The sequence below is a fragment of the Myotis lucifugus genome, unplaced genomic scaffold, assembly GCF_000147115.1.
Source record: "Myotis lucifugus unplaced genomic scaffold, Myoluc2.0 scaffold_371, whole genome shotgun sequence".
NCBI lineage: Eukaryota > Metazoa > Chordata > Mammalia > Chiroptera > Vespertilionidae > Myotis > Myotis lucifugus.
In genome coordinates this window covers 350,639-366,705 of record NW_005871419.1, presented here as the reverse complement: position 1 = coordinate 366,705, position 16,067 = coordinate 350,639, and the positions used below count along the sequence as shown (strand labels likewise).

General features: G+C 47.8%; 1 protein-coding gene and 1 long non-coding RNA gene across 2 annotated transcripts in view; both read right to left on the bottom strand.

Moving 5' to 3' along the window:
• The window catches only part of HSD17B3 (hydroxysteroid 17-beta dehydrogenase 3), a 55,407-nt gene extending 53,033 nt beyond the window's left edge, over nt 1-2,374 (bottom strand). The window contains exons 1-2 of the mRNA XM_014466945.2: nt 2,257-2,374; nt 1,859-2,092 (exon numbers count right to left, since the gene is read on the bottom strand). Coding sequence (XP_014322431.2) covers nt 1,859-2,092; nt 2,257-2,374 — 352 coding nt within the window. The remainder of the gene's footprint in view (nt 1-1,858; nt 2,093-2,256) is intronic.
• A 9,537-nt stretch (nt 2,375-11,911) lies between these two features.
• Nucleotides 11,912-16,067, bottom strand: LOC106699312. The gene is made up of 2 exons (XR_001350842.1): nt 15,992-16,067; nt 11,912-12,669 (listed from the first exon to the last, which is right to left on the bottom strand). It is a non-coding gene; the product is annotated as an uncharacterized LOC106699312 (long non-coding RNA).

Genomic DNA, 16,067 nt, shown 5'->3' with positions numbered 1-16,067 from the left:
GGTCATGACAGTCTAAACATTAACAATGTGTCCCTCTGATAACTTGCGGGCTCTGGTAAGAGCAGGGGTCCTCCACATCCAACCGAGCCACACTGGCCAGGGCATTGTTGCCCATTTTTATGGGGGTCCTTATAAACATAAGAACACCCTTTTGTTTCCCTAACACTCCAAAATCATGGATGACCTCACAGGCACACCAGCCTCAGTCTAAACATTAACAATGTGTCTCTCTGATAACTTGCGGGCTCTGGTAAGAGCATGGAGCTGTTATGGGGCTAATGGAGACTCAGGGAGGTTCCCCCTTCCAGGTAGTTCCTATTGGGTAGGAACAGCATAACCAGCTTGGAAATTCCCTCTGTCACCAACAAACAGAACTGGATTCGGGTTAGTTAAAGGGGTGCCTTGTAAATCAGAGCTTAGTGTCATAAAACGCTTAGTGTCATAAAATGGGACCTTATTCCCTCCCGGTCACGGGGCTGGCTTAGCTGGGGGAGTGACGTAGCAGGAATGAAAACACTGCCATGTGTAAGAGGCAGACCAGGTGGTGAGGGCACAGGACCTCTGAGGAGGCTAGTCTACCTGCAGAGAAATGCTGACTCAGTTCAGTCGGGAAGCCTCCAGACGGCCTGCGGGGTCTGCAAATACATGAAAGCGCTGCGGCTTCCACTCACTGTGCCCACACTGAACCTTCAGGCGGCTGGGATGGGACCAGCAGTGGCATGTGGCTGCTGATGGGCAACAGGCCTGCGTTGGTCGCCATGTTCTCCTGTGAGCCTTCCCAGGGCTTGCTCGTGTCTCTCACACACAGATCAGGTGAAAGGTTCTGAACAACTAGGGAAGCTCGGGCAGCCCCTTATGGCAGCACGTGTTGGGTCCTATGAAAGCCTGCTCAGGTGGGAGAGAGTTGGCCCCTGGACTAAAAGTGTAAGGGCTTCAGATTACAGAGAGCATCTATGGAGTTAACTGCAACATGCCCATGTCTGGTGTGGGAGGAGAGAGGACTGGGCCATGTGAGGACCACACGGGACCCAGGAACCAAGCTCGAGTGACCTCTCCCATCACCGGAGTGTGTGTGTGGGGGGGGCTGGGGGGCGGAGACCAGTGGAAATAAATGCAAAGCAGGGGTTGGAACTGGGAGAAGACACCAAGGCCGGTAAGGCCTTGCCTAGATATGGCCCCAAGGGAGCCCCACATTCAGGACATAAGATCAGGTCAAAGGTCAAAGAACATCTTGGGGCTAAAAGACAGAAGCAGAAAATTACAGAGAAATGCTACAGCTGGTATGCACACGCGGGAAGTAATGCTGAACCTCATACTTTATTAGAAACTCACATTGGAGAGGGCAGGAGGGGGGAGGGGGTCGTCCCGGGGCTGAGGACCCACGTGGCACAGCAGGGCCGGCGGGGGCTCAGGCCTCGGGGACTGGGCCTCGGGGAGGGGGAGGCCGCGGGCGCTGCCTGGAGGGGACGGGGGTCCGGAGTGGGATTCGGTGCCGCCCACGGGGTGAGGGGCCGGGAGGGGGCCGGGAGCTGGGCGGCCTCTAGACCCCCAGTGAACGGGGCGGGCGGTCCGGGGCGGGGGCGGGGGCGGGGTCAGAGGTGGCAAGTCTGGGGGTGCATCCGGCCGCCGGGGAAGAGTCGGGGGTCGGGGCCACGGTCACCTGAGCAACACGAAGAACCCGAGGAGACGGCGGAAGGCGGGCGGGAAGAGCCGCGAGGAGGCGACTGCCATCGTGACCAAGGGCGCGGGCAAGAGCCGGTCGCGCACGTAGATGAGCGGGTGTGGGTTTGGGCTGCGGGTGCGGGGCCGCCGCTGGGTCCGGGGCCCCGTGTGCCCCGTGCCCCGTGCTCCGACTCACCGCCCAGCGTCGCGCCCTCCCGGCCCGCGGGCCCCCGAGGGCGCCTCCCGGCCGCCACCGGCCGCCTCTCCGCTGCCCGGCTGACACCAGCGAGTCGCAGCGCCGGCGAGAGCGGCCCTTCTCCGCCCGGGAGGAGCGTAGGGATGCGGCGGGGGGCGGGGCTGCGTCTGCCCGGTGTTTTGCATACTGCACCCAGAATACCCCGCGGCTCTAGAACGTGCTTGGACGGTGAAACTAGTCAATATATAGGGATTTACGTGATCAAAGATACCTTAAATAAGCGCAGCGGTAGGAGATGTTCTCTGATGTGGCGCTGTAAGAAGCCAGGTCAAATGGAAGCGTAAACTATATCGCTCTAACTGAAAAAGGAATTTATCTTTCTCCTTTAAATATCCTACGGAGGACCAGTGGCACCTGTGCTCTCTGTGCAAATCGCTGCGGGCTCCACCCGATGCCCTGTGGCGTCTCATGTTGCAGCCCTGCATTGGGCAGGCCCATTCGCAGCTGTGGGCCCATTTGGCGTCATAGGGTGTCTCGGTGCCCCGCCTCTCCCCTCACTGGCCAATTTGCCGTTTCGGGGCGGCTTTAAGCCGGGGTGCCAGGCTCGGAACCAGCAACCGCGCCGGCTGGGGACGGGCCCTTTCGCTGAAGAAACGCGGGCGTGAGGGAAGAGTGGTTTGCTGAGCCGGGTTTTTCTTATCTATAACCAAATAGGGTTGTTTTTTCACTATACCTTTGCATCCAGATGACTGTAAACGATTTGTATTTAGTGTCCCTGCAATAAACTTTCAGGAGCCGGCGAAGAGATACTGCTGGGAAGTGCTGCCACAAGGAATGGCTAACAGTCCCACGCTATGCCAGGACTTTGCGGATGCAGCTCTCCACCCCATAAGGCAGCAGCACCCCCAGGCGCACACCATCCATTATATGGATGACATCTTGCTGGCTCCTGAGAATGTAGACACTCTTCATAAAGCTTTTGCAGACTCACAGCACCCTCTCTTAACCATGGGGCTGTGTATTGCACCAGAAAAGGTACAGAAAATTTCTCCTTTTCAATATCTAGGCAGTTTAATTGAAGAACGTACTGTGCGTCCTCAAGCTTACAAATTCGGACGGATACATTAGTAATTTTAAATGATTTTCAAAAATTACCCGGGAACATTAATTGGATCCGTCCCTCATTAAAACTGACTACTGTAGATTTAGCTCCTTTGATGTTCTTCGAGGAGATTCCTCACCATCTTCTCCCAGGCAATTAACCGCTGAAGCTGGTGCTGCTTTAACCAAAGTAGAAACTGCCCTTCAAGCTGCTCAGCTTGCAAGAGTCGATTTAACTGCTCCCTGTCCGGTGTTAATTTCCCCCACTACTCACACTCCCGCGGCCATTTGGCGGGACCCAGGAGTGATAGAATGGCTCCATCTGGCCCGTTCTCCCACCAAAGTATTAACACCATTTCATGATTCAGTTTCTCAACTCAGCAAAAGCATGGTACAGACTAGTTCAGTTAGTAGGGCAAGAACCTTCCCTCATTGCAGTGCCATTTACCACGGCACAGCAAAGTTGGCTATGGCAATACTCTATTAATTGGCAAACAGCTCTTGCTAACTATCCTGGTCAAACAGGAAATCATTATCCTGCTAATAAGATTTCACAGTTTTTGTCTGTTACAACTTTTATCTTTCCAAAAATAGTTAAGCAGCAACCTCTCCCTCAAGTACTAACCGTCACTGACGGGTCCAGCTCAGGGAAAGCCGGATTTCATAGTGTAAAGAGTTCTAGAGTAATTCAGGCAAATTACTCCTCTGCACAACGAATAGAAATCCAAGCTCTCATTTATGCTTTAGAAAACTTTGCCTCTGAACCTAACAACATCTACAGTGACAGTGCTTATGCAGTTGGAATGGCTACAGTTATTGAAACTGCTACCATTGGGCATACGAACTCTGAAGAGCTATTCCACCTGTTTATCACCTTGCAAAGAGTTATTCTAAAACGGCGGTTTCCGTGTTTTATTGGCCATATTAGACCCCATTCTGGCCTTCCGGGTCCCTTGGCTGCAGGTAATGAGGAAGTAGATCGCCTTGTCACCTCAGTAGAGGAGGTCCCTCCATTCTCCATGGCACAGGCCTCGCATGCCCTGCATCGTCAAAATGCCTCTGCCTTACGCAGGGAATTCCATGTTTCCCGAGAGCAGGTTCGCCAAATTGTTACCTCGGTGTGTTATCCACCTCCCTGTGCCAGCATCGGGGGCAAATCCCCGAGGACTTAAACCTGAGAAATCTGGCAAATGGATGTCACTCATGTGCCTGAATTTGGCAGATTTCGGTGGGTCCATGTCTCTACAGACACATGCTCATGTTTCATTTTTGCTACTCCCCAAACAGGGGAAAGTGCAAAGCATGCAATTAACCACTGCCTAGTGGCTTTTCCAGTCATGGGACGGCCCCTAGAGATACAAACAGATAATGGACCTGCCTATACTAGCTCCTCCTTTCCACAGTTTTGCAAGCAATACCAAATTATGCATAAAACAGGAATTCCCTATAATCCCCAGGGTCAGGCAGTTGTAGAAAGAGCTAATCGAACCTTAAAGACTCAATTATAAAAACAGAAAGGGGAGAGGGGTATTATCCTACTCTACAGAATCAGTTAAATCATGCCCTTTACACTTGCAATTTTTTAAATTGTGACGATGAGGGTCGCACAGCAGCCAAGAGGCATCAAAGTCCTGGTGCCGTGGCATCTGCCCTTATGGCACGATGGGAGGATTTATAAACAGGGCAGTGGAGAGGGCCAGATCCAGCAATGATGTGGGGAAGAGGCCATGTTTGTATCTTTCCAGAAGGTGCTTCCAACCCCATCTGGGTGCCAGAGCGAGCAGTGCGTCACAACCATGGACCTGGGAGAACAGCTCATCCCGCCTTTCAGGAAGCTGAAGATCACACCTCCGGTGATGATGCCAGCTCAGCCACCGGCCCCGAAGAAGGAGAAAAGCAAAAGGCAGTTGGCCAAGGCCACCTGAGAAGCTAGTGTCCCCACATGGGGTCAACTGAAGAAGCTGACCACCGATGCTCGTGGCGAAAGAACAGGGGGTTCAGGTAACCCCCTCCAACCTTTTTGTTGCTATGCTGGCACTTGTCAGCTGCCAGGTAGGTATGGCTGCAGCAGAAACTTACTAGACTTATGTTCCAGACCCCCCCTATGGTCAATCCAGCTACTTGGACCGGAGAATCAGTGCCAGTGTTTACTAACAACACTAATGTGGTCGGGGGGGGGGGGACTCCAACAAGCATATAACTCCTTCTTCCCAAGGTGATTATACTTATAATGGCTCCAGTGGGGAGTTCCCTATTTGTTTATCTAAAGGGGGACTTCAGGATGTTTGCAGCTTGGCCAAGAAAATAAGACGTCCTATGGAGGCACAAACATTGCTAACATTGCAGACTCTTGGGATATGGGAAAATATGTTCAGACAGTTACTAAACTAGGATTTCCTAAGGCCACCCGATGGCTGTCTGATAAGCATCCCCTGCTCCCCTCCCGCCCTAATAGCACCACTACTGAGCTGGGAGCATTTCCTCAATGGCAAGATTGTGCCAACCCTGTACCAATGAGACATAATATTTCTGGCTCTGATTTGTATGTATTGGATTGGTCCCACAGGCTTGATGCTAAATATCCCCATCACGAGCCTATGTCACCAGGAGGGTTTGTAGGTAACGCCCTGACCACGAAAACAGGTTTGCAGAAAGATCTATGGCGTTTAGCCACTGCCCTTGACTTTCTTAATTTTACTGGCTCTTCCTTAGCTAATACTAAAGGAGCATGTACATCGAGCCCTTGCTATGGCTCACGAGCCTGCGTCCAGTCCCCATATGTATTGATAACTGGAAATGTGAACATCACCAGATTGGACACCCATTATGCTATCCAATGCCAACACTGTAACCTTACCAGCTGTGTTTCCAGGCATAATCTGAATGAAGGTATATTAATTTTAAAGCAGCCTTCTTTTATTATGCTTCCTACCAACATAAGAGGAAAATGGTATCATGATGCAGGCCCTCAGGCATTGCAGGAATTACACAATCAGCTGTCCCCGGAAAAGCGTGCTTTGGGGCTTATTATTTTTGGTCTTGTTACCCTAGTTACTGCCACTGCATCTGCTGTAACTGCATCTCTTGCATTGACCCAAAGCATCCAGAATGCAAAGTTTGTCAATAAATTGGCTCAGAACACCTCAGCTACATTTCATGATCAAGAAGATACAGACAAAAGGCTAGAAACAAAACTAAATGCTTTGGAAGCTGTAGTGATAGGACTAGGTAATCAATTAGAAAGTATCAAGATTAGACAGCAGCTGCAATGCCATGCTGCTTTTATATATATTTGTGTGACTTCAGCCCGCTATGACAGTTCTCTATGGGATTGGAATAAAATCAAGATGCACCTACAGGGAATATGGCATCATAATAATATCAGTATAGACCTAGTGCAGCTACACAAACATGTGCAAGCCATTCAGAATAGTCATGATGAAATTATATCTCGGGCAAAACTGGCAAAAGAACTGCTGGATAATTTAAAAGAATTTAATCCATGGGATATGTTAAAAAACACCGCCTGGTACCTAATTGGATTCCTTTGTGTACTACTAATCTTATGCTGGTTTTATTCAGTCATCAGCAAGCTCCTGCCATCTCAAGTCTGAAGGCTCCAACTAGATGTCCACAAGCTGCATTTAAAAATGAAAACGGGGAGAAAAACCAAGATGGCGGCATAGGTTAACACCAGAGTTTGCTGCCTCGAACAACCACTTCAAAAATACAACTAAAAGACGGAACGGACATCATCCAGAACCACAGGAAGGCTGGCTGAATGGAAGTTCTACAACCAGGAGGAACCGAGAATCAGAGGAGGCGCAGTGCTGAAGTAAAATACTAAGGTGCGGAGTGCGAGGTGCGGGCTGGTGGCTGAGGGTGTGGTTGTCTGTTTCAATCTGGAGGGAGCCTCAGACTCAGAGCTCCAGATCCGGGCGAGTCTCTAGGGAACCAGACTCAAACGGGAGAAGCAGGACTGCCTGGCTTCGGTCCCTCCGAGGTTTGCAGCTGTTGCTGGGACAGAGAGGCAGAGCCCCTGGGGACGGACTGAGAGCAGCCATAACTGCTCCCTCCTCCGCCCTGTTGATCCCGTGGGACCCGCCCCACCCAAGCCCTGTGCAGAGCCATTTGCCGATCGCCTCAGGGAAAGGCTAGATTAGCACCTCCCCAGAGGACAGAAGTTTTCCACACAGCTGATTCTCACAGCCAGTCGGTCTGGAGGTCAAATCCCTCTAGTATTAACTACAACAATCAAGGCTTAACTACAACAAGACTGCGCACAAAGACCACTAGAGGGTGTACCAAGAAAGCGTAAAAAATGCGGAGACAAAGAAACAGGACAAAACTATCAAGGGAGGATATTGAGTTCAGAACCACACTTTTGAGGTCTCTCAAGAGGCTTCTAGAGTCTGTTGATAAACTTGATGAGATGTACAGGAAATCTAATGAGACCCTCGATGGTGTGATAAAGGACCATCTAGAAAGTAAGCATACACTGACTGAAATAAAGAATATTATACAGACTCCCAACAGCAGACCAGAGGAGCGCAAGAATCAAGTCAAAGATTTGAAATGGGAAGAAGCGAGAAACACCCAACCGGAAAAGCAAAATGAAAAAAGAACCCAAAAATACGAAGATAGTGTAAGGAGCCTCTGGGACAGCTTCAAACATACCAACATCAGAATTATAGGGGTACCAGAAGATGAGAGAGAGCAAGATATTGAAAACCTATTTGAAGAAATAATGACAGAAAACCTTCCCACCTGGTGAAAGAAATAGATTTACAGGTCCAGGAAGCGCAGAGAACCCCAAACAAAAGGAATCCAAAGAGTACCACACCAAGACACATCATCATTAAAATGCCAAGAGCAAAAGACAAAGAGAAAATCTTAAAAGCAGCAAGAGAAAGAAACTCAGTTACCTACAAGGGAGTACCCATATGACTGTCAGCTGATTTCTCAACAGAAACTTTGCAGGCCAGAAGGGAGTGGCAGGAAATATTCAAAGTGATGAATAGCAAGAACCTACAACCAAGATTACTTTATCCAGCAAAGCTATCATTCAGAATTGAAGGTCAGATAAAGAGCTTCACAGATAAGGAAAAGTTAAAGGAGTTCATCACTACCAAACCAGTATTATATGAAATGCTGAAAGGTATCCTTTAAGAAGAGGAAGAAGAAGAAAAAGGTAAAGATACAAATTATGAACAACAAATATGCATCTATCAACAGATGAATCTAAGAATCAAGTGAATAAATAACCTGATGTACAGAATGAACTGGTGATTATAATAGAATCAGGGACATAGAAAGGGAATAGACTGACTATTCTGGGGGGAAAAGGGGTGTGGGAGATGCGGGAAGAGACTGGACAAAAATCGTGCACCTATGGATGAGGACAGTGGGCGGGGAATGAGGGCAGAGGGTGGGGTGGGAGCTGGAAGGAGGGGAGTTATGGGGGGAAAAAAGAGGAACAAATGAAATAATCTGAACAATAAAGATTTAATAAAAAAAATAAAGCAAAATGCTTTATTAAAAAAAAATGAAAACGGGGGAAATATCAATCACAACAGGCATTAAAGCAAATTAGTATTAGTAGAAATACAGATTAGTCCATTCATCAGGAAGACACAGCAGTTCTAACCCTGGATGACCCACAAAACAGGGTTACATAGGCCTGGATGGAGGGCTGAGAAACACACCTTCAGAATTGGCGAACAATTTTTAACTTCTTTTAAAGGTTTTCATTTTTAACTGTATTAGAAATGGGAAATTTAAAAAAAAATAGAACAAAAAATAAAAAAATTAGTGGAAAAGCTGAAGAATAAAATTAATGAAATCCTTTTGTAGACAGGAAAGTCAAAGAAATAGAAATTATGAGGGGGAAAAAAACTAATAGGGGATGAATAATAAGAGTTCCAGAAATAATATTAGCCGACATCTGAACAATTAGAGTTCCCAAAAGAAGAGAGAAAATGGAGGAGGAATGTGAACTTCCTGGGAGGGGCGACTCTGCTGTGTCCCCCACCACCCAGCCTCTTGGTATTTCAACTCATTTTAGATATAGCTGCTGCCCCTTCCCAGTGATTTTGTGAACTAGATGGTAACCGTTGATAAATGTGTTTCGTGCTAAAGTTATTTTTAAAAAAATATTTTTATTGAATGTAGAGAGGAAAGGAGAGGGAGAGATAGAAACATCAATGATGAGATAGAATCATTGATCAGCTGCCCCCTACTGGGGATTGAGCCTACAACCCAGGCATGTGCCCTTGACCGTAATTGAACCAGCGACCCTTCAGTCTGCAGGCAATGTTCTATCCACTGAGCCAAACCAGCTAGGACCGTGCTAAAGTTTTTTAAACATAGTAATAGAATTTTTTTTTTTTTTAAAGTATGTAGCCGAAACCGGTTTGGCTCAGTGAATAGAGCATCGGCCTGCGGACTGAAAGGTCCCGGGTTCGATTCCAGTCAAGGGCACATGCCTAGGTTGCGGGCACATCCCCAGTAGATGTGCAGGAGGCAGCTGATAGATGTTTCTGACTATCTCTCTCCTTTCCTCTCTGGAAAAAATCGATTAAAAAAATATATTAAAAAAAAAGTTAAAAAAAAAAAGTATGTAGAACACATCTGAAAACATAGGGAGTGGGAAAAGGGTCCCACTGAGTCCCTTTTCCCCATGGCTTATGAAGGCTGCAGTTCCAGTGTCCCGATATCCCCTCTGATTGGTCAATGTTCCCCTTCGAATTGGTTACTATAGTGATTCCTAAGGCCCTCCTTCCTCATAGTCCTTCCATTCCCTGGGCTTCTAGAATAGATGGCCTATTAGAATATTGAGTCCTTCTAGAGCCTTGGGGTTGAGAGGACAGTGTTTCTGATTGAAGTGGTGGTAAATGCGCAGTCCACCCGTCCATCTTGTCTGAGACTGCACACCGACCTTGTGTAGGTCACCTATACAAAGATGGCAGGCATCCTTGCACGTTTTTTATTTTTTTATATTTTTTTCGAATGGGAAGCGTTTTCTACACTACAAAAAGACAGTCCATTAGGATGTATCCTCAAGAATTGTGATAAGTTGGGGAGGACCAACATGGCGGCATAGGTAAACACCGGCGACTGCTGCCCCAATCAACCATTTCAAAAATACAACTAAAAGACGGAACAGACATCACCCAGAACCACAGGAAGGCTGGCTGAGGAGAGACTCTTAAACTAGAAGGAAAGACAACGCATACCGAGGCTCAGAGGAGGCGCAGTGTGGAAAATACAAAGGTACCGAGGTGCGCGCGCAAAGCGGGCTGGTGGCTAAGGGCCCGGTTGTCGTTTTCAATCAGGAGGGAGTCTCAGACTCTGAGCTCCAGTTCCGGACGAGTCTCTAGGGACTCAGACTCAAATGGGAGAGGCAGGATTGTCTGGCATCAGTTGGAATGGAGGGCAGCTTTCTCTCCGAGGTTTGCAGTGGTTGTGGGGGTTCTGAGAAGCAGAACCTCTGGGAACGGGGCTGAGAGCAGCCATAACTGCTCCCTCTGCCCGCCCTGTCGATCCCCTGCGACCCGCCCCGCCCATGCCCTGTGCAGAGCCATTTGCCAGATCGCCTCAGGCAAAGGCTAGATTAGCACCTCTCCAGAGGACAGAAGGTTTCCCGGCAGACACAGGTGATTCTTACAGCCAGTCGGCCTGGTGGTCAAATCCCTCTAGTATTAACTACAACAATCAAGGCTTAACTAGAACAAGCCTGCGTACAAAGACCACAAGGGGGTGCACCAAGAAAGCATAAAAAATGGGGAGACAAGAAAACATGACAGAAAAGGAGGATATAGAGCTAAAAAATGCAACTTTGAGGGCTTGCAATAATGTGCTACAAGCTGCCAATAAACTTGATGAGAGCCTCACGAAATGTAATGAGACCCTGACGAAATCTAATGAGACCCTCGATGTTATGATAAAGAACCAACTAGAGATTAAGCATACACTGACTGAAATAAAGAATATTATACAGACACCCAATAGCAGACCAGAGGAGCACAAGAATCAAGTCAAAGATTTGAAATGCGAAGAAGCAAAAAACACCCAACCGGAAAAGCAAAATGAAAAAAGAATCCGAAAATACAGAGATAGTGTAAGGAGCTCTGGGACAGCTTCAAGCGTACAAACATCAGAATAATAGGGGTGCCAGAAGATGAGAGACAGCAAGATATTGAAAACCTATTTCAAGAAATAATGACAGAAAACTTCCCCCACCTGGTGAAAGAAATGGACTTACAGGTCCAAGAAGCGCAGAGAACCCCAAACAAAAGGAATCCAAAGAGGACCACACCAAGACACATCATCTTTAAAATGACAAGAGCAAAAGACAAAGAGAGAATCTTAAAAGCAGCAAGAGAAAGAGACTCAATTACCTACAAGGGAATACCCATACGACTGGCAGCTGATTTCTCAACAGAAACTTTGCAGGCCAGAAGGGAGTGGCAAGAAATATTCAAAGTGATGAATACCAAGAACCTACAACCAAGATTATTTTATCCAGCAAAGCTATCATTCAGAATTGAAGGTCAGATAAAGAGCTTCACAGATAAGGAAAAGCTAAAGGCGTTCATCACCACTAAACCAGTATTATACGAAATGCTGAACGGTATCCTTTAAGAAGAGGAAGAAGAAAAAGGTAAAGATACAAATTGTGAACAACAAACATGCATCTATCAACAAGTGAATCTAAGAATCAAGTGAATAATCTGATGTACAGAATGAACTGGTGATTACAATGAATCAGGGACACAGAAAGGGAATGGACTGACTATTCTTGGGGGGAAAAGGGGAATGGGAGATGCGGGAAGAGACTGGACAAAAATCGTGCACCTATGGATGAGGACAGTGGGTGGGGAGTGAGGGCGGAGGGTGGGGCGGGAACTTGGAGAAGGGGAGTTATGGGAAAAAAAAAGAGAAACAAATGTAATCTGAACAATAAAGATTTAATTAAAAAAAAGATTTTAAGTATGAAACAAAGGTTATAAAACAAGACAAATAAAGGATAACGATTATGTAAAATTGATGTATGTATATGCCATAGAAAGAAATCCTGAATGAAATGTAAAAAAAAAAAAAAAAAAGAGTGCAGTGTATTGGCCCATTCACGCATGTGTGTAACCATGATGCCTGGGGGAGGAAGTGTGAGTGCCCAAGACAGATGTTGCTTATGTGTGAATGTACATGTGAGTAGATGTGTGTGAGTAGATTGGTGTTTTACCTGGAGGCATGTCTGGCTGACCCCATCTTCGGCAAAAAATGGAGTCACGATTCCAGAAATAGAGTGGACGAACCAGGTCCTGCTGACGGTGGAAAAGGTGAACTCCGGGAGCTTAATTGAAATCACTGTTTTCGGACAGCCCCGTGTCCAAAATAGGGTGAAAAGCATGCTCCTGAGCCTGGCAGCAAGGCGCCGGGAAAACTGTGCCCGAGATAAGAAGATGAAACAACTGGAGAAGTTCTTGAAGGCCCATGGTACCTCCCCCGACTCCCCAGTCTCCCTGGTCTCCGTCTCCTGTTGCATGATATTGGCAGGAGCATTATGAGAACCGACCTGCTCCTGCTCCTGAAGTTCAAAAGAAGCAAGTGTCCTTAAATCTCAGCTTTTTTCTTTCTTTTTTGCTGGATGGATGGTGGTTTGGTTATTCTGTTGCAGATGTGAATGCTGTTGTAATAAAATGAATTTCCTAGTCAAAAAAAAAAAAAAGATTTGGGATAAGTTTGACCCACAAACCTTAAAAAGAAAACGCCTGATTTTTTTCTGCACTATAGAAGGTCTCAAATTTAGTAAATAAAGCCTGTTAACTACTCTAAATTAACCACCATTAATCAAAGGGATAACAAAACCCCCTCGGCCTTTTTGGAAGGCTCACAAAGGCTTTTGGAAAGGTGAGCCACTTCTCATAAATTAAGGGGTGCTCCTGCGACTTTTCTGTACCCGTGTAGAGGAAAGGCTAGTTCAAGGGGGAGGCGCCCCACCTCACTTTAGGTGGCCCTTGGCCTGAGCCCACCTCTTCATGGATGCTGTAGAATGGCCCTGAGATGGTTTTTCTTTGAAAAATGGTGAAAATGACACAAGGAGAATGCAAGACAATCGGGCGAGCCACATGGCCAAAATGGTCCACTGGAAAATGCTATGGTTCTGGGGAGGGCTAGTCCCAAACCTGGGACGAGAGACATTGCTTTTACTGGAGTGCTTCGCGGAGTGTCTGTGGATTGTGCGCACCTGTAAATACTGTGTATGAGAGTGTTTCTGTTCATGTTTCATGTGGATGTTTGAATCGGTCTGTTTAAAGACGGGGAACATCCCAATTTGCCGGGGCCCAGCTGCTTGTGGACAGGAGGAGCACCTGGCGGGGTTTGAACTTGAGCGTCTCTTTACTGCGAGGTACCTAGGCTGCTAGCTTGGTTTGCTCTTCGCCATCTTTATGAAGATAGAAAGCTCTCTGCCTCTGCACCGTGTAGGGCTGTGTGTCACTCAGAACCAAAGGTGGTCTGCTGGGTTAACATTTTAAGATTCTGAAGCTAATTTGCAAGTGTAAATTTGTGAATGTGAGGCTTTTTGCAGGATCAGGAAGGCATGGGAAAGGAACAACGTACCCCAGCTGCGCCCTAAAGGCTGAGAAAAAGATCTCCTTCTTGGCTTCCCAGACATGCCTGTAATGGCTACAGCCTCTGAGGATGGTTTACCAGGGTTTGGGAGGAGTACACGGAAGGTGGCTCCCGCATCGAGCAGGAAATTAATTTCCTTGCCCCCCAACTATCAGGCTTACCCGGGGCTCCTGGGTGGAGGTGGCAGTCCTCTGAGGAGCCTGATTGAGAGACCCGGAGCCCCATCAGTCCTGTTGAGCCAACTGGTCGTCAGCCCCGCCCCAAGGGAGCTCAGTCTCCAGGGGCAGGCAGTCCGACTTCCAGTGGTTTCCTTGGCAGGCAGGGCAGGGCTTCAGGAGTCCACCACGCCTCTTGGGCAACTCTGGCACATAAGTCCAACCTGTCTACGGGACTGACCCTTCGCCTCCGGGCTCTGACTGCGGGTCCTTGCCTTGCCTAAGTGTGGCACTAAGAGCCTTGGCTTTAGCCTGGCTTCCCATTTCTCCTTTTTCCCCATTCTGGTCTCTATTATAGAACACAGAGGTGGTAACTTCCAGGAGATTTTTAAAGTACTCTTGGGACCAATAGCCAATTCTTGCAACTTCCTGATGTCTGGGATAGCCTGAGTGATCAATGTGTCCTTTAAAATTAGTTGTCCCAATTCTGAATCTGTGGTAATGTTGGTAGGCTTAACCAAAAGCCTTTCCAAATTTCAAATGGACTGGGAAATAAAATCTGGCGAAAATGAGACTTTTTAGAATGTTCCCGAGAGGGCGAGACCGTTTTACAGAATCACAATGAAGGCGAGAAGCGAGGTACCCAGTAATGAATGAGATAACAGCTTGTCTGGCTCTAATGCTGCATTCTCTGAAAAGGCTAAAACTTCTACAGGGTGGAAAACAGTTCGCTGGCTCTCCTTTCTTAACTCTTGCCCAGGAATTTTTTTCCCAGGACCCTTACCATAAAGGCCTGCACAAATGGTGACTTAGGATCTTAAGCTTAGTGGGTCCTGGACCGTGGAGGCAGCGGTCTTGGCTGGATACTATCTGACCTGACTGAGACAGCAAGCAGAAGAAAAGGCAGATGATTCTCCAATTAAAACCTGCGTGGGATCTGGGCCAGGGGAGTGGACGTATGCAGTGGGTCAGAAACGTGCTGTTCTTGGAACCGTGTCTCAGTTTCTCTCCCAGCTGTCTGAGACAGCCGCGAGGACCCGGGATGCTGGGTGACCAAACCTTGTATGCATCCCCTGGACGGGTCAGAATTTAATTACATGTGTTGTTAAAACCCTATTGAGGCGGTCTGCACGCCATGGAGAGATTCGCTCCCAGCACCTCCGCTGTGGTTCTTAAGTAAGAACATCCGAGAATCCCAGACCGGGGGAGACTTGCCTCTTTGACCTTCGGAGCTGGGCAGAGAGCCAAGCACCCATTGGTCGATGGCCGGGCTTTGACTTGCGACTGGCAGAAGCCTAATGCTCTAATCGACCCGGCACCGGTTTCCCCTTCCATGGGAGGCTTTTCTTCTAGCGGCAATCGCCCTAGTGGCCTTTACTTGACTGACCCAGGCCCGCTTTGGTTTTGGCGCTGGAGAATTCATCCAGAAAGAAGCAGTGAGAGCCCTAACTGGTTTGGCTCAGTGGATAGAGCATCGGCCTGCGGACTCAAGGGTCCCAGGTTCGATTCCAGTCAAGGGCATGTACCAGAGTTGTGGGCACATCCCTAGTAGGGGGTGTGCAGGAGTACTGATGTTCTTTGTGAACGGAGACAGAGGCAAGCTTGGCGTGTAGGATGAAGTAGAGCAGAGGGCTACCGCTCCCTCAGGCGTGTAGCAAAGCCCCCAAAGCTCTCATGGCTTTTATTTGGGGAGCACAGCAAATAACAATGGAGTACAGCAAGTGACAATGATTAACAGGCATGCCTATGAGATCATCTAAGCTAAGTTATACACTACACTATTAATTTCCTATGTTATACAAAGACCAAAGGGTTTCAAAGACCACCTGCCGCAGTGCACCCTCCCTTAAACTTTCCATGCCCTCATGGGCTATTTATCACCTCAAGGAAAGTTCTGCCTCTGAACAATAAGTCTTGCGTGCAAGACTTTGTTCTGACGTGGCCCGCTTGCAGGCCCCCGCCTTTTCCTGGCAGAGCGTCCTCTTCTGGTTAACTTTTCATTCCACTTGTCTAGCTACACAGGAGGCAGCTGATTGATGTTTCTCTCTCATCGATGTTTCTAACTCTCTATCCCTTTCCCTTTCTCTCTGTAAAAAATCAATAAAATATATTAAAAAAAGAAGCAGTGAGAGAGAGACGTCCGCTTTTTAGACGGCAGCCAAGTTTACGTTACTGGTGGGCGGCCTTCTGCCTCCAAAATCGTACCAGAAACAGAAAAGAGACAGAATCCGTGGCTACTCACCATTCGCCGTGAAGAGGGTTGACTGACTTGGGGAGAAATCCCCAGCCAACACACCATCTGATACCGAATTTTTGGA